The sequence below is a fragment of the Peromyscus eremicus genome, chromosome 16_21, assembly GCF_949786415.1.
Source record: "Peromyscus eremicus chromosome 16_21, PerEre_H2_v1, whole genome shotgun sequence".
In the NCBI taxonomy this organism is placed as follows: Eukaryota; Metazoa; Chordata; class Mammalia; order Rodentia; family Cricetidae; genus Peromyscus; species Peromyscus eremicus.
Window position 1 is genome coordinate 11,724,093 of NC_081432.1, and position 22,727 is coordinate 11,746,819.

The window sequence follows — 22,727 nt, forward strand, 5'->3', positions numbered from 1 at the left end:
GGCTGGGATAGGCAATACCAGGTCATGATAAAGAAGGATACCATCACTGAGGGACTCCTGGCAGATAAACTTGGTTACACAGAAGCCCCTCGGGGTCCGCATACAACATGCAGTGGGCAGGGCCAAGGAATGCCCTTCTTTGGAGAAGCCCATGCTGTCTCAGGGACACATCAACGTGCCATAGGCAGGCTCAGCTCTCCTCTTGCCATGCGACAGGTTCCTGCTGTCCTGCTTAGTAGGACACAAGTCCTGTGTTCAGACAATGAGCAAGTGCTGGAGCAGTCCTGGTCCGGCCCCCCCACGACAGCTCCAAACGTTCAGCATAGGGCCTTCTTACTCTAGGCTTGAGTTAGGGTCACGTGGGTTGTTCAGGGCACCTGAAGTGTTGGCTCCACTGGAGGTCATGGCTTGTGGGCACTCTGACGACATATCCAAACTCATGCCAGATAGAGTCTTGGCCTCTCTGGGACCCCAAATCCTGGAAGGTATCATGCCCAGGCAGGATGCTCATCATGGGGTACCCTGTATACAGATGGTAAGCCCACAGATCTCTTCTGCATGTGACATGTGCAAAGTGGAAAGAAAGTGTTGTCCAACCTGACCACACTGGATTCGAAAATACCACACACAGGATGCACACAAGGAGCTGGGGTGCAGCTTGGAAGCACAGAACTTGTATAGGACATGCAAGGTCCTGCTGAGTTCGAACCCCAGCAATAAAAGAGATGCACAGGGAAAAACCACCTAGCTGGCTGCCGCTAGGTAGAATGCCCCACCCCTGTAATTTTATACATCCCACTAGGTAGAATGCTCCACCCCTGTAATTTTATACATCCTGACATCCATCTCTAGAAGTTAACATTTATAAAGAGAAAAGACAACCATACAAAAACCTTTGGGACATCCTGATCCAATGTGTGGGCTATTCGGGAGGCTTCACTCAGGCAGGGACTACCCTGTGGCACATGCTAACTCTAAGATGGGATCTTGAGACGGGCCACAGATACCATGTGGCTTCAGGGCAGGCCAGAACCCCTGGGCTCATCCATTTCCTCCACCCTCTGTCCAGAGCTGCCTTCAGGGTGCTACAGCTGGTGAACCTGAGGAGGGTGCACCCATGCCTTCTCCTCCAGTTCTGGCCTGCATAAGGTCAGAGAGGCAGCGAGAGGTAGAACAAACTAGAAACTCAAAGCATGACAATTGAATACATTCAAGAGTATTTACTAGAACAAAATGACAAAGTATCATTCATCAGCAGAAGCCTGTGACTGAGAAAAGTAGGAAGGTAACTGGCCCTTTTGTAGTGAACCTTGTGCTGTAGGGAAGAGAGGCAAGCTTACATCCTGGAGCTTCCCAGGAAGCAGCCCTAGAATGAGAGAACCTCCAAATATCACCTATTTTGGGGAAAGGGTCTCACATGCCAAGGCTGGCATCAAACTCATCATGTAGTCAACAGTACACTGAACTCCTGATCTTCCACTTGCCTCCACTTCCCAAGTACTGGAATTACAAGTATACACCACCACACCCAGTTGATGTGGTATTGGGGTTCGACTCAGGGCTTCATGCATTGTAGACAGGTACTCTACCAACTCCCAAATACTACTTTTAAAAACACATGGCCATCTACAAGCTTGCCCACAGGGCCAACAGTGCTCTTTTAGGGGCCTATTAGAGAAGGCAAAAAGCAATGGTCTGGAGTTACCTGTAGACTTGTGGGCCCTCACACAAACATGGGCAGCCTGGCCCTGTCTGTGATGACTGCCCCGAGTCTGGGGGTTGGGAGGCAGCCCACCACCTGTCCCGGCTACTGGCTCCAGGCCTATCCCAAGTCCACAGATTCCAGAACAGAAACATTATCTCAATATGGACATACTCCTTCAGCAGCAGCCAACTTACTCTAAATACTTTCCGAAAACTCTGGCAACTTCTACTCTGGCATGAGGCTAGGCTCATTATAGCCAGCGAGGGACAGAAGTTGTGAACTGTAAGCCCAGGAAAGTCTCTTTAACAAGACAACCCTTCTTCATGACATAATAAATAAAGCCTGGCCTCAGATCCAACACCCTGGTGCACAGTGGACAGGCCTCAGTGAAGGCAGATGACAGCAGAGACGGGAAGCTCGGAGAAGTTTAGTGGAGACCCATCAGCAAACAGTGGTTCTGACAGGGACAGTCAGTCACCCTGACAGGTCTCATCAGAGAACAAGAGCAAGAACAGAACCGGGCCAAGGGAGACCAGAGACTGGGCCAGCCAGAGTAACAGGGGGCTTCCGGTACACTGTGCAGCATAAGCTGCTAGATGTAGACATTTAGGTGGGGTGGATGGAGAGGCTGTCTGTCTGATGGCAACGCATACAGACATAGCCCACTTCCTAATAACTGCTTTCTTCTCTAGGTTCCATAGACACACCAAAGTCCCAGGATAAAGCATTATGCTTGAACATAGAACCTCACTCGGTCCGTGACTGAACGGGGCTTGCCTCCTGGGAGACATTCCCAGCATCCATCTAGTTATTGAGGCTGTGGCCCCATTTCTACTGATGGCTGGTCTTCATGGTATCTTGCAGGTGGCAAATGAGTGTATCCTGGAAGTAACAGGTCTTGACATTGTTCAAACAACAACTTCTGTGTCAGGCACATGAGATAAGGGCTTCCTATTCTTGAAAAGGGGCTGCTAAATTCCAGCCAGAAATCAACAGAATTGAGTAAGGCCTTGGCTCGTGATGTAGGCCCCATACCCCAGGCACAGCATGGAGCCACCTCTACCAGAGTCCCCACCAACATGCAGGATACTCCTGTAGGTGTGGGCTCAGCTGTCCTGGTGCAGGGCTAAGGCACTGTCTTAACTCCTGCCCTGGAGGGGCAGCCATCAATGGCGTGAATCTCTGGCTCCCTCAAGCGCCTCCTCCTTTTCCGTACTGCATGAATCCTCACCTTCACCATGCTAATACCCACATTTTGTGTTTAATTTCTATTTGTACTAAAACAACTGACTTTGGTACTAACAGAATCGGAGCTATTTTCCCAATATTGCTTATAATAAAACACCAACTCCAACTAGGAGAACTCCTTGTGACCAGTCTTTTCCCCGGGGCCAGGGGCAAGTGGCTAAGCACCCACTGAGTGTGCCACCTGCTTCTTGGTGACAAAAGTCTGCTTGGTGGTAGTGTAGACTCAGCTGGCTGTGGGCCTGTGAGCTGGGTTTCTGACACTTCTAAGTTAAACTGCAGTGGTTAAGACGGTCCTGTTACATGGAAAGGATAATGACTCTCTTCTCTGACACACTCCTAGAACGCAGGCCCACACAAAGGGACCAAGGCCAGCTCTGTCCCAGCACTGGGAACCACATGGACGACAGTCAAGAAGTGCGATGGCTAAGCTTTCACTAACCCCTGGTTCCCACAATTTAATCCCATTTCCCAAGACAAGCCGGCCACAAGCCTTCCTGTTTTTTCAGACTTCAGGGCACTGATGGAGCTTCACGGTCTCTGGAAGTAAGCTGGCTGTGTGCTGTGCTTCCTGCTCCTGAGGATGGCCATATGGAAGAGCCCTGGTCTGCAGTTCCAGTTCCGATGCAGAGGCCTAGAGCTGGGCACACTCCCTGCAGGGAGGCCCAGAGTCGCTGAAAGCTTTAGGGGTTCTAGCTAATGGTGTTGGTGTCACTTGGTGACTGCAGAGGTCTTTAGCTGGTAGCAGCAGCTCCTCCTGTGTGTTCAGGTTTCAAAGTACTTGTAGATGGCTGTGACATACAGCATTACATTCTGCCAGTCGGGTCGTTCGGTACGTGCCATCTCATTGATGTCCTGGTAGAGAAGAGGTTCGGTTAGGATTCATCTATTTTCCCAGGCCATCCCAGGCCATCCCACGGGCTTCTAGTCCCAGCAAGCAGTAGACAGCTTTTAGTCTAAGGCTTCCTACCTCTTTCAGAGGACTGGCCTTGAGTACCTGCTCTACCTCCACCAACGGCCCCGGTGAGCACCCCTTCCTATCAGGATCCCAAGTCACACTCCTGTGCCACCAGGGTCTCCTCTCTGCCCCAGGCATAGCTTGCCAAGGCTGGAAGGACTTCCCTTGGTTCTGGAGACACTTGGAGGTCACAGTACCATCGTGTGTCAGAAGTTACCGAAGACTTTCTCTTTCAGTTGCCTTCAGCAGAGTACTTGTGACCTGTGGTGTGGAAAGTGACTGCTCCTGGCCCCAGTGTCTCAGCACCTGTCACAAGTGCCTGCTGCAACCAAAATGGTAGTCTGGGGGCTTGTTCACAGTGGAGAAACCTAGAAGTGTCCCTGAGCATGTGGGGTGAGAAGGGCTACCCTGAGCAACTCAAGACTCAGAAAATAAGGCTTAGTGAATGAATCTTGACTATGAGATTCCCTTTAAGGCTAAAACACCTAACCACTTTTCATGCGCGAGAACACTTCGTACTTGGTATGAAATGTCCTACTGCAATATGCACCTGATCTCTTCCTACACAGCTGGATAGAAGCTACTCATAGCAAGCCTGCTTCTATGAATTCAGAAGACACGTTATATATTCAGTATAACTATGAATGTAAATACTCCTTCAAGGCCCATGAAGGCGTTGCAAGTCAAGGTAATGGGTACCCATGGCTGAGGAGGCAGACCTGGAGACCTGCAGGTACTGTAGGGTCCTAAGAACGTTCTGGTGCCACAGGGTCCTTTCTTTTGTGCACGGCCCTGAGCAGGAGAAGGTCTGGGCACTGTCTCTCTAGGTGTTGAAGCATCCCTTTGCATCTGGAATCGACAGGTTTGTGGAGGACAGCAGGAGCTCCTGCCAGGTGCCTGTCTGTGTGAGCTCAGCTGGGGCAGGGCAGAAGCCTAAGAAAGGACCTTCATTTTCTACCACTCGTGTTCTGCATCAGGAGCAGTATTTTCAGCACCTTCCTATGGCCCCTGTGAGGAACTATGGGCAGGGCTGTGCCACTTCCAGAACATCTTCTGGACTCAGGATGCTCCTGGCCCTCACCCTCCAGACCAACAAAAGCTACAGAGCCCTGTGCAAAATGCATTTCACAGTGACACTTTCCCCCGAACCCAGAGAGTCTGCTAAGGAACAGATAATCATGAGGTTAGCCCCACACGAGGGCTGCTGGGACCGTGATCACGAGCTACCCACCCCTTGGATGCTTCCTCAGGGAAGCATTTGGTGCAGCAGCTGAGATCCCACGAGCACTCAACACCCTCAACCCAGCCCACCTGTGACCACTTTTCCTAGGCAGAAGGCACTGTCAGCAACTCCTCAGTAAGTTGTGGGCTTACCAGGGTGGATTTGATTCCAACGCTTTCAGCTGCCTGGAAAGCCAGGGTGAAGTTCCTTTTCTGTAAAAGAAATCATGTCAGTGCAGTGTATCGACAGTGGCAGGTCATGAGGGCAGACAAGACCTCATGGGCCTTGACACCCTCCTCCCCAGCCAGCTACCTTCTCTTTCCTTGCTCAGAAAGTTGAGCACAAGGGCCTCAGCTAACCGGGTACAGTTCCCCAAGAGCTAAAGCACATGCCTGCTGAAAGGCTCTTCTCCCCTGTGGATACCTCAACCACAGCCTGGACTGGAAGAATGGTTGCCTTGTCATTTCTGAGACCCATGGTGGAGAAGAGGCTGTGAGCAAAAGTGCTGGTTACAGGTTAGCCCAGGCTAGCTGGCACTGCCCTGACTGCTCATGCCACGGTCAGCTTTCTCTGGCATGTCTTAAAGCCCTGGATCCTAAAAGTTGTCACCCAAGAAGAACCAACTACTCCCACTAGGAATGATGTTACAGGGCATTCTGGGTAGACCAAGGACTGGACAGGCTGCTGCGCGGCAAGGCTGGAGGGAGCGCCCCACTAACAAGGCACCACCTCTATGTGCTCACCTTATCTTGGCTGTTGAGTTCTTGGTAGGGTATGTGGGCTGGGAGATAGGTGTGAAGCAGTGCACAGAAAGCCAGCCCGTCGTTCCAGCTACTGCTGAAGTTTGTGATGTCGATATTCTGAGGGAAAAGAAAAAGAGGGATGTAGTGTATTCTCTGATCTTCTCCGGAGGAATGCTGTGTACGGAGGACATAGCGGCCTCCCATCATGTGACTTCACTTTGGAGGAACCAGAGTGTGCTGTGGGCCATGTCCCAGAAGTTACCCTGTGACCATCACCAGGCCGTTTATGGATCACCCATCCCACCTACCTGCCAGCTGCAGACTGGTGTTCCTGCTGGTGAGGCCTGGGCCTGAGACATGATCTACAGGCTGTTCCACACATGAAAAGGCCTCTCCAAGGCCTGCTATGGTAACAATACAGACTGCCTGCCAGGTGTGAGTGACAACCAATGAGGTTCCTCATTACTTATTAAAGCATTTCAAAGATTTTCAAGCTAGGCATTGTGAGACACACCTAGTAATCCTAGTAGTTCAAAGCCATCTTGAGACATACAGACACTGAGAGAGACTCTGTTACAAACACCAGTAACACTGAGGAGACTCCTATCTGCCTGCAAGTTGTGTAGGGAGCTACAGAGATTTGGCGTTCGTGACTAATCTCGATGGATACTGCTGCCTTTGAATAACCTATGCTCCTGTAAGGAGGCCCTCCCACTCCTCTGAGGAACTCCAGTAAACTCACTTGTTTGCTTAAGGGAAGGGACATTAGTAACAACAAAACCCCCATCCTTTCGGCCACTATGCACCTCAGAAGCACGCATGCACATGAGAAGACACGCTCTGCTCAGGGGCTGACACGTGCACTGAAGGTGAAAAGCACCCCAAGTGCACCAGGCTCTGGCACATACTTGATCAACAGCTCCTCAACACCTCGTTTCACACCTCGGTTTATTGCATGCTACACCTTCAACTGCATCAAGAGCCTGCCTCCTGAGGTAAGAAAGTCCAATCTCACTATGTAAGGCAAACCACCCACCCTTGGAGACTCCTCCAGGAACGAGAGGTCCCCAGAGTAACCCAACACTGTTCAAAGCTGCAAGGGGCTGTAGTTTTACAGTTGATAAGGCCCTTTACCACTTTCACTCCGCTTTATAAAATGGCAGATCCTGAAAGTAGTAGAGACCAAGCTCTGAGCTGGGAGGCTGTGTCCAAGCTGGCTACTGTCTACAGATCTAGGTGGTCCCTTCACGGAGCAGTACGAGGCCATCAGCTTCACTACCAAGTGCATTTTCTTGCCCCTGACAGTGTGTGCACAGAACACTGCCCTCTGGAAGCACCTTCACCAAGTACGCCTTGCTGAGTGCAATGGCTCCAGGAGCAATAGGTAACCTGATAACTGTTGCTTCCTGCTTCTCCCATCTGACTTCAACACTTTCATAAACTTGTACAGAGAAGGAAGGCAGATTAAAAAACAAAAGGATGGTGACCTGACTGGACTTGGAGGGATAGGTGACATAAATTAGTGGTGGCCAAAGTGCTCCACCTGACTTAGGAACTGAAGGGTGTAAATGGAAGTTTTCCTGTCCCAACTGCCTGCTCCTTGTCCCGGCAGCTGCTTCCCCAATAACTGACTCGGAGACTTAGTATAAATTATAAATGATTCGAAAAACCAAAAAAAAAAAAAAAAAAAAAAAAAAAAGTTGCCGGGCGGTGGTGGCGCACGCCTTTAATCCCAGCACTCGGGAGGCAGAGCCAGGCGGATCTCTGTGAGTTCGAGGCCAGCCTGGACTACCAAGTGAGTTCCAGTAAAGGCGCAAAGCTACACAGAGAAACCCTGTCTCGAAAAACCAAAAAAAAAAAAAAAAAATTATAAATGATCAGCCGGGCGGTGGTGGCGCACGCCTTTAATCCCAGTACTCGGGAGGCAGAGCCAGGTGGATCTCTGTGAGTTCGAGGCCAGCCTAGGCTACCAAGTGAGTCTCAGGAAAGGCGCAAAGCTACACAGAGAAACCCTGTCTTGAAAAACCAAAAAAAAAAAAAAAAAAAAAAAATTATAAATGATCAGCCAATAGCTCAGGCTTGTTACTAGCTAATGCTTATATTTAAGTTAACCCATATTTCTATTTTTGCTTTGCCGCCTGGCTCATGGCTTGTAACTCATTTTCTACACGTCTTGCTTGCTCAGTGGCTGGCTGGCATACCTCTTGACTCTGCCCTTCTTCCCATCATCCTTAGTTTGGTTGCCCTGCCTATACTTCCTGCCTGGCTACTGGCCAATCAGCGTTTTATTAAACCAATGCGAGTGACAAATCTTTACAGTATACAAGAGGATTATTCCACAGCAGAAGGGTGTTACCATATAGTGTTCACTGGTATCACCCTCCCCCAGATGCCTGAGTCTGATCAGAAGCCTCTGTCTTGGTACCATACTGGATCAGCTTTCCCTGGTCATTCTTTTCCCCTCCCCTCCCCAAGAGTCTCCACTCTGGCTAATAGCTACCACCCCCAAGGGGTTTCTGATGATGTTCTAGTCACCTTGAAATAAATGGTGCACAACAGTTATTGCCAACAGAAGACACCTCCCCTCCCAGATGTATATGAGGTGCAGGCATACACTCATGTGCAGTTGACTGTCCCTTTTCTCATCTGAATCTTAGGAAGTAGACATCCAAAGTAGCCAGCTCCATCTGAGGGACCTGGGACCTGGGAGATGAAACATATGCCCAAGGTTCTCTGCAGCAGTAGTGATGACAGGGACTGAGCCTTTGTTTCAAACACTAAACAAGAAGCATCTAAATCTTGCTTAGCTGGAGTTTTCTGTCACCATCATTTTTGCAGTGCTGGGATGGGGGGTTCCCACAAATGCTAGGTTAGTACTCTACCACAGGGGCAGCCCATTCTGGACGAGTCTTAAAAAGAGTGTGGTGGCTCTCGGAGTTAGTTCTCACTGGTAGGGAACTTGCTCAGATGGTATCTGAGTAAAGACCCACGATCTGAGGAAGTGATGTATTTACAAAGTAAGTCCAGACTTGGGCACAGAAAGGAGATTAAAAATGAGGTACACAAGAGAACTGAATGGGCCAGGACTGATGAATGACATGGTATGCAAGGTCCAGTATAAAAGAACAGGAAAGGTCTCTGGTTTACAAAATGCCAAAGAGGAAAGCTCACTAATGACACTAAAATGAAAAGAAAAAAGACAAACCCTTTCCATTCTTTCAGGACCTGCATCTAAGTGACTGATGTAGAAGCTAAGGCACAGGCTTTGTACAGACAAGCAGGAAGTTTTTTAGTGACACAGAGTTCTATGCAAGACCAGTGGCAGTATCTCACTTGAGGTCACTCACTGCTGGAAAAAGACAAACCCCTTCTTCCTGTGTCGGTGCCCCCTTTTGCTCCCGGGGACAGAGGCAGTTCTCACAGGGTTGTGGACGTGCCTAACTTCACTACGCCTCACAGCAGAGGCTCCTGCACCTCAGCTGCCTGCTAAGGCCTGCTTCCTCCAGACAAACCCCACCCTATTGTGGGAGAAGCTGCTGTTGCTGTCCCTGTGCCTCCTCACCCCGCTCCTCCCCTCGAAACAGACACAGGATACAGCAGCGCCTGGGCTTGACCAAGGATCCTGGGGGTTCCAGGTGAGAGGTACTTTTGTCTGATACTTGATGATAACATTTCAGATCAAAATAAAGCCCAAACCTAGATAAGCTGGCTGAGTCTTGAGCTCCCAACCCCCTGGTGGTGGGAGGTGAGCTATTTGGGAGGAATATGAGGACTATGAGGCTATTAAGCACTGAACCCAAAGGAACCCTAAGTACCAGTTTAGCCTCTGCCCAGATCTGCTCCCAAAACACTCAGCAGGGAAGGCTGCCAGGCCTGGACAGAGGAGTGCTCCTTGGAAAGTGGGAAGAAGCCTGTGAGCTCCAGAGAGCAGGTCTCTTGCCCCAGCCACTCCAGATAGTTTATTCTTTTTAATGGTCAAGGCTGAAAGTCTTGCTACTAATAAAATAATGTCAGCTGGACTTACAAAGGTCTGCAAACACCAAGCTGGCTTGCAAAGGAAAAAAAAAAAAGAGCTCAGTGCTAGAAAAGTCAGAGAGGAAACCCTGCCCACGTGTGAAGCTCTTCGCCACGTGCTTATTACAGTACAGTGACAGATAGAACGACAGGACCGGTGAAGAGACGGAAAAGAAACATGCTGGATAATAAAAAGTCAGACCAAGGTACCAGAGAACCAGCTTTTCCCTGCACCACCCAGTGAATGTCCAAGTGCCCCACCCTGCAGAGGCTACCACCTGTTCCCAAAATCGGCCTGCTGAGTGGGCTCCAGGCTGCCAGGATGGGTGGGAAATCCCGGGCCCTCAGCAAGTCCACTGCCACCAGAGCCAGCTTCTTCCTGTTTCTCTCAGTCTGGCCTCCTCAGGGAAGCAGGTGCAGCCTAAAGTTCTGTCTCTCCAAGTTCAAGGATAAACACCCCCCTGAGGCCAACAGCAAAGACAGATGGGCTGGCCTGGGGACAATCTTTGTCACTTTACTTGCCCACAAGGTTCAAATAAATGTCACCCTTCGGTTTTCTTGGCAACTGGTAAAAACTTAAACTTTTTGTGACTCAGAAAAACCCCAAATCAGCAGCACTGTGTGAAGCTTGTGGATGGGGGAGGGCCAGGGCTCACACTTCCTGGACACATAGGTGATAGCAGCTGTCCCTGGCTTCAGTAAAGTAGATATAGAGTGTCAGTCCACCATGGTGATGAATTGTTAAGCCTCCAGGGGACACCTGAAGAGTCCTGAGTTGTCTATTCACTGTGAAGAAGGCAGACACTAAGACACCCAATCTATCATCATTTGCTTCAAACAGCAAGACTAGCACTGCCTCCTCAAATGGATCTGTTTTCTGCAGACATAAGCAAGACTCTAGGAGATCACCATAAAAACAAGAGGGAAAAAAAGAAGACACAAAGTGGATGGGGAGGGAAGTGGATCTGGAAGGAGTTGTGGGGGGCGGTTATGATGAAAACACCTTGTATAAAATTCTCCAAGAACTAAACAAGCAAGGAATAAAGGGCCCAGAGTCCCCCGAGGAGACAGTGACCACCTCAGGTCTGTGTCTAAATATGGTCACCTAGGACCGCCTGGGAGAGGGGAATTGAACCTGGGGGGATGACAAGAGAGGAAAGGTGTGGGGCAGAGTTCTTCTTTCTGAGGATCATTTGCCCATCTGATAGATCCTCACCCAAGGCCAGGCCCTGGGGTCAGGCCTTGGCACTCAGGGGTGGCTGACTAGTAAAACAAGCCCACATGTGGATCTGACACAGTCCAGGGTCAAAAGAAGGCTGCAAAGGGAAGTGTGGTTGAACAGGAATCAAAAGGGACTCAGAAGAGTCAATGGGAGTTGGGAGGCTGGGGCTGTGGGGTTGGGGTGGGGTGGGGTGGGGTGCCCTGCTGACTGCAGAGGTCTGTAGCAGGAGGGGAAAGGAAGGTAGGCTATAGACGTAATTGAGAGCTAAAGCAAATCCGTTTGGTGACAGGTTAGATGCATGAAGGGGAAGTGCATGTAGGCCCAAGAATAACCAAACACCCATAGTGACCTTCCCAGAAGTAGAACTCACTGGAAACAGGGTTTGAGCACACAGGAGGTACATTTTTAGATGTGTTAACTCGAAGGTATTTTGTAAACAGAGAGGGGCCTAGTAGCACTGAGAATTCAGTGAAAGAGAAAATATGGGACTATCGGTGCCCTAGTCACCCAGGGATGGTGCAGAGGAGCAGTCAGGAGAAAGGAGGTCTTGGAACTCCCCAAAGCAGTGGCCACGCTGAAGAAAAGAACCCTTAATGGGGAATAAAGAGGAGCAAAGAAGGGAAGAGGAACTAGTACGCAAAGGAAGAGAGTGTTCCAAAGATAAGGGCTGTGGTGCAGCTCAGCGGTAGGAACGTTCCCACCATTGCAGGAGAGGAGGCCCAGGTGTAATCCCCAGCACCACACGATGAGTGGAAATGACAGCCGGGAGAAAGAGAGGCCAATGTAGCAGTGCTGCTGCTCAGAGGCCTAGAGGACACAAAGAACTCTGAAGTGACAGTGAGCAATGGCCACTTAGGAGGAGAGCACGCACGAAGGCCACACCCTACAATAGTAATAGGACCACACTTTCAGTCACAAGACCTACAATGGACACTAGTTTTTACAAGTAGCCTTTGGTGCACAGGCAGATCTCAATCTTGCAGGGCTCTCCCCAGGGGCACCTCTACACTGCAGATTAAGGTTACAGGCTGAGAGTGTCACTTCCTAACTCCTACAGGGCAGCTGCCATGCTGGCCAGCTGATCCCATGTGTGAGTGTGTGTGTGTGTGTGTGTGTGTGTGTGTGTGTGTGTGTGTGCAAGCTGAAGACAGCTTGTAGGAGTTAGTTCTCTCCTTCCACCATGTAAATCTCAGGTCATAAGACCCAAACTCAGGCTTGGCAGCAAATGCTTCTTTCTACCCACTGAACCATGTCATTAGTCCCAAACTCACTTTTCTGGAGAAAGAAATGTATACCAATTTCTGTATAGAATTTCTTTCTACTGTTGGCAGGCAATGTTGACAGTCACTTGGTAGGTTCCTATCACTCACATCAGGTGGCTCACAACTCCCTGGGCACCTCTCTTCTGGTTTCTTCTAGCAGTCAATGCACATAGCCACACACATACACATAATTAAAATTAAAATAAATCTGGGGGTTGGAGAGATGGCTCAGCTTTTAAGGGCATATACTGTTCTTCTAAAGGACCCAAGTTTGGTTCCCAGCACCCACATTAGGCCGCTTACAATTGCCTGTGATTCCAATGCTGCTGGCCTCTATCCACATCTGCACTCAAGTGTGCATATCCCATACACAGACACACATAATTAAAAATAAAAAGGTAAATTAAATCTTAAGAAATAATCACTTTAAGAACCAAAACAACAAGAAGAAGGGGCTGGGCAAGGTGACACACACCAAAACGCAATTCCAGTACTCTGAGGCAAGAAGATTCTGAGTTTGAGGCCAGCCTGGGCAACATAATGAGACTCTGTTTCTAAAACAAACAAACAGGGAGCTAAAGATATACTAGTAATTGTAGTTCCAGTTCTTTAGTGCTGAGTTCTCACTTCGCATTTAGTTTTCACATCAGTTTTGGGCTTTTCTACCCAAAAGACCAGTTAGTTCTGCCTGGCACAGGACACAGAAACAAAGGTTTTGTGATGTTTGTGAAAACAGGAGTGCTCCTCCTACTGGGTTGCCGGGTCCAACCTTGATAGGAGGCTTTTTACCTAGACTTACTCCATCTTATTATACCGAGTTTGGTTGGTATCACTTGGAGGCCTGCTCTTTTCTGAAGGGAAATGGAGAAGCATGGATATGGGGAAAGGGCAGGTAGGGGGAGGGTTTGGGAGGAGGGGAACCTGCAGTTGGGATGTATTGCATGAGAGAAGAATAAAATAAAAATTTTAAAATTTGGAGGCTGGAGAGATGGCTCAGAGGTTAAGAGCACTGTTTGTTCTTCCAAAGGTCCTGAGTTCAATTCCCAGCAACCACATGGTGGCTCACAACCATCTGTAATGAGATCTGGCACCCTCTTCTGGCCTGCAGGGATATGTGCAGACAGAACACTGTATACATAATAAATAAACAAATCTTTAAAAAAAAAATTTAAAATTTAACTGGGTTTTATAAATAAAATGTTAAAAAAAAAAGGAAAGAAAACAGGGGTGCAAGAAATATCCAATAAGAACTCAAGTGTAGTGGCACAGGCCCATGCTCCTAGCATTCAGGAAGCCAAGGAAGAAGGATCCAGAATTTAAGGCCAGCCTGGGCTAAATAGTGAAACTACGTCTTTAAGAAGCCAGACAGTGTCAGTCAGGAAATGTCTACAATAATGTACGGTGGTGATTTGAAAGAAAATGGCCCCCAAAGGGAGTGGCACTATTAGGAGGCGTGGCCTTGTTGGAGGAAGTGTGTCACTGTGGGGGCGGACTCTGAGATCTCTTTTGCTCAAGCTTCCCTCAGTGTGATTTTCAGACCATTTCCTGTTGCCTGAAGGATATAGCACTCTCATCTCCTTTGCCAGTACCATGTCGATAATGAACTGAACCTCTGAAACTGTAAGCTGCCACCTCAATGAAATGTTTTCCTTTTAAGAGCTGCTGTGGTCATGGTGTCTCCTCACGGCAACAGAAACCCTAAGACATATGCCGAATACATAAAGTACCTTTTCATCCGTTAAATGTGATGTCACCTGTGACACTTACCTTGGAGGGCCTAGAGCAGAGAACCTTAGTCCCCCGCACCTTTAATTTTCTGAGGGATGAGCGTCTGTCAATGGCCATCAGATGGGCCTGACTTCTATTCCCTTGAAAGCACTGGGAGTTTAGGGGTGGGACATGAAAGCTAAGATGTACAGAAATCTCAATATATATTGAAAACGCCACAAAATATCTAAAAATGGGGACTGGGAGGACGGCTCAGTTAGTAAAGTGCTTGCCATGTGAACCTGAGGGCCTATGCTACGGTCCTGGCACCCCCACACAAAGCTGGGGGCAGTGGCACATGCCTGTAACCCCAGCACTGGGGAGATAGATAGAGAAGGATCCCTGGGGCTTGCTGACCAGGCGATCTAGTCTAATTGTTGAGTTCCAGGTTCAGTGAGAAACCCTGTTTCAAAACAATACGGTGGAAAGCAATTAAGGAAGATGTCTGGCACAGACCGTTAGCCCCCATATGCGTGTGCAGAGGTACACACAAACAAGCACGTACATACACATAACACACACATCTAAAAACGTTTGAATTTGTCTGAAACTTAATTAAGGGCCACCAAATCACCTCTAAAGACCACATGTTCTTTAAATAGCTATTAAAGTTCTGATCTATTTAAGGAAATGCCATTTTATGGGTATCTGGCAAGAAGCCAGGGGGCATGACTCATGTTTCATCATCTACTTCCGTATGCCCTTGGCTATGGAAAGCAGAGTCTGCAGACCACACATGGTACAGCTATCTTCATTAAGAACCAGTTTTGTGATGTAAAGTGAAAAAGAAACCTAATAGGCAGGAGCGAGTTACTCCAGGTGCCTACCTTCTTGCCAGGGGGTAGGGCTTGGAAGTTGTTTGGGAGCCTGGGTATGATATGCTGGGGGGGGGGGGGTGCAATTTAAAATAAATAAATAAATAAATTGAAAATAAACTCTTCTTTAAATCTCTCTCTCAGTGCTGTTAAAAGGCCCAGAGGAGAGATGTGGGAGTCCCGTGGCACCATGCCCTTTCTTCCTGAAGTTGACCAAGGAGATGTAAGTTAGGAGAAAGATGACACACCACGAAGTCCAGACGCTGGGACCTGCTGTCACAGTTTGAATAGGAACTGTGGCACTATTTGGGAAGGCTGTGGAAACTTTAGGAGGTAGGGCCTACCTGGAGTCAGGAGGTCCACTGGGAGTGGGCACCTGAGGCATATTATCCCTGGCTCCTTCTTGTTACATCTGTGACCCCTCATCACTAGGACTAAACAGTCCTCTCCACCACACACTCAGCTGCCTGACCTTCTGCTCAAACACCTGGGGCCAAGTAGCCATGAAACCATTAGCAAAAATCTTTCCTCCTTAAGTTCCTGTCAGGCAGCAGGGCAGAGCTGGTAAGCCTCCAAAGGCAGGGCCCGGTCTTACTGGAGACCCTTAATCCCCCCCTGCATACCACAATCACCTGCCAAGTTTTGAATGTGATTGGCTCCCACAAGCTTATAGGGAGTGGTACTATTAGGAGGTGTGGCCTTGTTGGAGGAAGTATGTCACTGTGGGGGTGGGCTCCGAGGTCGCATATATGCTGAAGATACTGCTCAGTGAGACACATCACTTCCTGTTGCTTGTAAGATGTAGGACTTGCAGCTACCTCTCCAGCACCATGCCTGACTGCATGCCGCCATTATGATAATAAGCTGAACCTCTGAACTGTAAGCACCCCAATTAAATGTTTTCCTTTATAAATGTTGCCATGGTCATGGTGTCTCTTCACGGCAATAGAAACCCCAGCTAAGATACTGGCTCAACCCTAAAGCTGTTGATCCAACTGTCTAGAGAAGGTCAGGGCATCGTTTTCTTTACACCTTTTCTTTAGGGGATGTGAGAGAGGACCAAGATGAGGCAGTAATGGGCAAGACTGTCCATAACATGAAATCCTTAAGTTCGAGGACAGGCAGGGGACACACCCAGCCCAGCCTGGAAGCTGGGAAATCAAGGAAGACAATGAACCCAACAGGACTTTCCTGACCAAAACGGGATCAAGCCAACCAAACAGCTGACAAGAATTTCCCTATAAAGAGGTTTTACACTAATGGTCTGGTGACCCCAGAGTTACAGGGACAGTATTCAGAAAGAATAGGCGTAACAACGACCTGCAGTGACACCACAGAAAGACAATCATTCCTACTGCACACAGCTCCTCAAGCCAGTTTCTGTCAGAATGTGACCTGGGATCAGATCTGCCCTCCCTCCGATTGGTTCACAGAATGTGACCTGGGACAGAAGCACCAGGATTGGTGAGAAGCATCTAGAATGTGGACACAGCACACATGACATAGTTCCTTTGATAGGAAACCTCAAGGAAAAGAAGAAGGACTTTATAGACATAAATTTTGAAAAAGGACATGCCATCCAAATACAATGTGGAACTTTATGTGCATCTTAATTCAAGCAAATCAGTATATTCTCAGCTACAATGAAACTGAATGGCTAGAGAGGCTTTAGAGTCCTCCAGGCGGTGGTTGGAAGGAGTATACAAGAACGCATTTTATTCCCATGACAAACAAACCTGCCTATCTGCCCAAATTTAAATGGGCCAGAACATGACAGGCATTTCTCCAAAGAAGGCATTGAAGTGGCCAGTACACTTATGAAAAGGTGTTCCACACCGCTAATCATCCGGAAAACATGTTTGAAGCCACCATGAAATGCCACTTCACACCCGTTAAGATGGCTGACATTTCAAAACAGCAAAGGAGAATAGGCTAGGGATGCAGTTCAATGGTCCAGTGTATGCTTGTTACATGCAGAGCTCTGGGTTTCATCCTCACCACCAAACTCCAAAGAAAAATGACAGTCACTGGAGCCACTGAGGAGCCTCACAAGTCCTCAGCCAGTCAAACATGGCCACCATATAACTAATGATGGTACTCCCATAGTAAAGGCTTAGAAGAACTCAACACAGATGTTCATATAAACACCTGGATAGCAACAGTCCTGAAGACTCAGGAGTTCCTGGGAGGAGATGAGTGCTTGTCCAAAGCTGGTGACTGCGCTGCAGCCAATGATGAACTAAGGGCATGCTGTAAGCGGTTTTATTAGCAGCTTACGAATTAGTTTTGTTTTTCTTAATTAACATTTCTATAGATTTGATACTTCCACAGATTTAGCTTTGCTATGCCAGGGGTTATTAAAAACCAAGTTGTAATTCTGACTTCAGAGGGCACACACAGTAACTCTCAAACATCTGCCCTGGTGTGTGCTCTGGGACAGGCTTGGCAAAGCAAGATGGGAGTGTGACTGTGTGGAAGCGTTGCCTGTCCCAAACGCATAAGAGAATAGGTATGTTTGAGGGGACGAAAATTAAGCATTACAAAATATCCCTGGGGGCCCTTTTTCAGTTTACTCTTAGAAAAAAAAAAGCTATCAATTTTGTGGATCTGAAAGTGTAGGATGTGAATTCTACCAAGGCACCCCATGCAACCAACACAGAAACCTTGTTCTAGTACCTTCTCCACAAAGGCTCTTTGATCCATGCTAGAACTTTGCTTAAGGGATGCGCCTCTTTAGTCTAGAGAGTAACTACTCTCTACTGTAAATCAAGGCAAGTATTGCATATGGATTTGAAAATACCTTCTCAGTAGAACAATACTGAGAAGGGCAAGCGAGGTCAGAGCGTCAGGAGTTTCAGACTTCTACAGGCAGGGCCTTTGATGTTGGTGCCACTTTGCTCTAGCTAGAAGATCTTGATGACACGTGGCTTTTCACTCGTGTGAGTCCCACTCTTCTCACATGCAAATGGAAACAATAACCACGTATGAGGATCAATAGGACAGTTGGTAAAGCAGGCAGCTCCTCTTACTGGAGCTGGCACACTGTGCTTTCTCTTGCCTTCCTTACTCCTGACCACAAGACAGTGTTGATTCAACCAAAAACATAAAACACATGTAAAACACTGCTTCCTCACCCTCGGGAGAGGCTTCTGGGTACCAAAAGATAGCCACAGTGGTTTCAAATTCCTCTTCTCTAGCCACGCCCAGAGATGAAGAAAGCCTCTATCATGGGCCTTCAGAGCGTACATTCAGAGAATTGCACTTGCATGACCTTGCTTCCCAAAGAGACTCTTCAAAAGTGGGCTTCATCCTACCTAAGGACTTAAGCAGAGAATCTGATGGCTTTCTAGTGTCAGCCATGACTTGATGAATAATATGCAGGCATAAGAAAACACCAAGAGAAGTACAAATCCAGAAACAAAGTCCAGAGCATCTGAAAGCACAGACAGGTTGAATATATCCCTAAAACCACAGCATCCTACTAATCAATATACAGTGAGAAGATCTGGACCACTGTACTGATGGCGAACCCCTCCACACACCTGGACACATCACTTCTGTCTTGGAACTCACATTCAGGAAGCTTACCTGTCTGCCTCACTCCCTCACACTGAGATGGCACAGGAGAGTTGGAAGGACCCCTGGTCTTTCCTGGCATAGTTTGTCCTAGTTCTGAAATTCGGGTCATGTATTTAGCCTGACCGAGCACACCCAGGCCATCCAAGTGCAGACATCCTGGATGTGAAATGCTGTGGTCTCACAGGAGCTCGGAAAGGAAATGATCTCAGGAAAGAGACGCTCTTCATAGCATGCTCACCTTACGATGAACCTCTTTTGTTGTCTGCAGCAGCAACCGAGTTGTTCTCTTAATCCCGTGAGTGTTACTCTGTACACCTACCAGGTAGTTCTAGCAGAAGGAAATGGTAAAAACCTCTGGAAAGGTGGCAGTGTGCTGCCACTCTTGCTTCCTCTAAGCCCCAAACCCCACAATTCACTTTCCTTTACTACAGCAGATTGTTAAGAGAAACCATAGGAGATTTTACTGTGGACCAGGATGTAACAGACACCACTGTTATGATGGACAGAGCTGACCAGGCCTTAGAGGGGAACATGTACTCCACCACCGCTGCCCTATGTATGACACTTCATTCCTGACTCCATCGTTTCTGATTGTATTTTGCAAATGAGTTCATTACCAGTTTTTCTTGCTGTTTTCTTGGTATACAACACAGGATGCAACAAGATATAAAGGGTTGAGGACCGTAAGGGAAAAGCAAAGGCAACAGAAATACAAAGGGTACAAAAAACTCCATGTTGATGTAACTAAAAAATATCTGCAATGATGAATCTGAGTCATTAAAAAACGGTTACATTATGCCCAGGAAAAGGCACAGTTCTAAAAGGCTTGGAAATGATAGTTTCAGAAATAATTTGAAAGTTCCCGAGGACAAAGGTCATGCTCTAGATTACAAACTGTTCCTACTTGTATTTAATTACCCTCCGGCTGCCCATGGTCAGTGGTTATGTACACAGTTCATGGTTTAGAACAGAAACAGAAAACAGTTCTTCACAAGTTGAGACACTTGAAGGAGTCGGCATTACAGAGGTGCTCCTAACAAGCACCCCACTTAGCAGGCGTAACCCCAAAGTACCACTGCCACTGAGAGCAACACCTCATCCCACTTGACACTTAGCTCAACAAGGTCACAGACTTTGTTTTCTCTACACTTAATTTCTTCTGAAGAGTGTGGGGATGAAAACACAGGGCACTGAAACAGTAGAAACTCAAAAGCCCATGACCTAGAACCCGCTTCCACACACTTTTCCCTCCATCCTTTCTAGAGCTGCCATTCTAAACCCGGTGAGACATCCTTCTCTTTGGAAAGGTCTGTGCTCTTTGCTTCATGTTACTCCAACTCTGATATTATGGGACATCCTGTATGAATCAGTGTGACCATGTACTCTGTCCTTAAGATGCTTTTGAATCTATCACAAACAATCCTCCCCAACTTAAGAGCCCACAGGCTACAAAGCTCACCTCAATTTATGTCTTAAACCATATGCAGAGATGAACTCAGACCTAAATGCAGAAACTTTCCAAAGAAAAGAAGGAACAATTCTTTGAGATCTTGGGGTAGTCAAACATTTATATGTAACACCAAAGCATCCATAAAAGATTTCCCTAAAAAATAATTTCATAAATTAGATGCTATTAAAATCAAAAACTTGTGTCTTTAAAAAATATTAAGAGCAAAAATGGCAAGTAATAGAAAGTGAGGAAGTGTTTGAAAGCCAGGCATTTTATGAAGGACTTGAAATCAAAATATTTAAAGAAATCCTAAAAGTCGACAAACAACACAGAATAAGAGAATAAGCAGAACAACAATTATATGGTAGCAAACACGACTATGGAAAGATGCTATAAGAACTAAACCACAAGGAAGCTGCACATCACACTCTCTGAGGCCTTGAGCTGCCCAGGAGAGGAAAGAACCAGAGCCCTCCAACACTAGTGGAAAGAAAAGTGATGTGGCCCCTCCCACAGACAACTTGGCAGCTTCTTAAGCTGCTTTAACTCACCTCAGATCCTCTCTTCACGCGTGCATTTAAGATACGCAGACAATGCTCTTGTCCCTCCCAAACCCACACGTTCAAACCTGAACTTCTACAGTGAAGTATAAAGAGCCAGGGTTTGGGCAAGTGATCAAGTCATGAGAGTAGAGACCCACTGAATGGCATTAGTGTCCTAAAGGATTTCAAGCCAGATACAGTGGTGCATGCCTGTGACTTCAAATATGTGTGTGTGTGTTGGGGGTGGGTGGGGTGGTACACTAGGCAGGAATTTGCTTGAGTCCGTATGTCTCCAAGAAGAGAGAAGAAGGAGGAGAAGGAGAAAGAGGAGGAGGAAGAGAAGGAAGAAGAAAATTAATAATAATGGAAAAAAAAATTCCAAGCCAGATAGAGCAGTGCATATCTGCAACCCTGGCACTTGAGAGGCAGCCACAGGAGATCAGTGAAAGCTCAACACCAGTCTGGTTGACCCAGTGTGTTCCAGGCCTGATGGGGATACACAGACTATCTCAAAACCAAGCATAAACAAAACAGTCCAGATAGTTCTGTTTTTTCTACCATGTGAAGATATAAGATGGCAAGTTGTAACCTGGGGCATGGACCTCACAAAATTTGACCACTGGAAACCCTGATCTCAGACTCCAGCTCTTGTCTCCAGACCTAAAAGAATTATTTCTATTTGTAAATGTAAGTAAAACTCCTAGGTACCTTCATGTGCATGTGTTTATATGATACTCTGTTTATCTATGATACTTTGTAAGAGCAGCTAAGCTAAACTATCACATAAACACATGCACATGAAGGTACCTAGAAGTTTTACTTATAGTAGCAGTAACTGGAAATAATCCAAATGCTAGTGAGAAGATGGACAGACACACTGTGATACACCTATAACACAGGCTACTACTCAGAAGAAAGGGAAATGAATTACTGACATGTACAACAGAACTGATTCTCAAAATAATCCTAAGTGAAAGAGGCGATTCCCACTGTGTAAATTATTTCCACTTACATCAAGTTAAAAACTGTACACATGATACACAGCGCCCGCAGAAGTACAAAGTGCATGAGGACCTTCATGTACTTATGTGTCTGTCACCTGTGGTTACAGTCTAACAAGTATATAAATGTCATCAGTTACTAAATTAAAAACTTATATGCAGCTTACTAATACTTATCAATTATGCCTTAATACATCTATTTTTTAAAAGGCATTCCAGGTCTACAAACAAGCAACATTCAGGAACCCAGAAATCCTCCGTTTTCATTTTCAGAGCTGTGCCCACTGTGTTGATGTGCACCTGTACCCCAGGGCCTGGAGACCTAAGTAGGAGGGACTATGGTCAGCACAGACACAGCCCAAGTACCTCTGGTAAAAAGGTGACATCTGATGAAAGACAACCTGGATGGCTGCTGAGGGGCAGGGCTCATCTCCTTATGTGTTCCAGCATACAAGCTACATCTTAGGTGATCATCTTCCAAGTCCTGCAGACACATCGGATTGAATAGTGTGGATGCGTCCCTAGACTGTCACTTATTCTTGCCTTCATATTGCTTTACTCCCCCAGATTGCTCCTTCTTGGGAAGGAGAGTTTATTTTTAAAAAGAGTATAAGGCTGTGTCCAGCCTGTGTCATATTACTAGCTTCTCGGGGCATATAGCTGCAGCAATCTTTCTGGACCACATTCTCTTTAGAACTTGTCACAACTCCCTCAAGACGTGCTACCTGTTTTCCTGCCCCCTGTGAACAGGCATAGCTTCATCACTGCCTGAAAACCAGTGTGGCAGAAAGGACATGACCAAGACCAGATCACAGAAGGAGAGACACTTTGACCTGTCTCTCTCATGACATGTGGCCCTAGAAGGCAGGTGTCGCTAGGAGAGGCTATGTATAGAGGCTCTGTCATAGCCATTAGCCACCAACCACCAGTCCTGAGGGAGATAGCCAAGAGATGATTCCAGCTGCAGGCAGTACTGAGCCACCTCTGAGGAAACTAAATGAAGGAGAGATATACCCATTATGCCCCACCCAGACTGCAGAGTGATGAGCTAAACAGATGAAGTCATTATCTGAAGCCATTAAGTTCTGGATGGTGCTTGTAGATGAGCAGGCCAGCCTTCTTTCTCTCAGACCTAAAAAGCCCATTCAGAAAAGAAACCTCCCCCTCTTTCCTCGCTCCTGACAGTGTAATGGCTGAGCGTC

At 47.3% G+C, this 22,727-nt stretch overlaps 1 protein-coding gene across 1 annotated transcript in view; it reads right to left on the bottom strand.

The window, feature by feature from the left end:
• Positions 1–1,205: 1,205 nt before the first annotated feature.
• The window catches only part of Specc1l (sperm antigen with calponin homology and coiled-coil domains 1 like), a 112,307-nt gene continuing 90,785 nt past the window's right edge, over positions 1,206–22,727 (bottom strand). The window contains exons 14-16 of the mRNA XM_059281650.1: positions 5,874–5,990; positions 5,283–5,342; positions 1,206–3,805 (exon numbers count right to left, since the gene is read on the bottom strand). Coding sequence (XP_059137633.1) covers positions 3,716–3,805; positions 5,283–5,342; positions 5,874–5,990 — 267 coding nt within the window. The 3' untranslated portion in view covers positions 1,206–3,715. The remainder of the gene's footprint in view (positions 3,806–5,282; positions 5,343–5,873; positions 5,991–22,727) is intronic.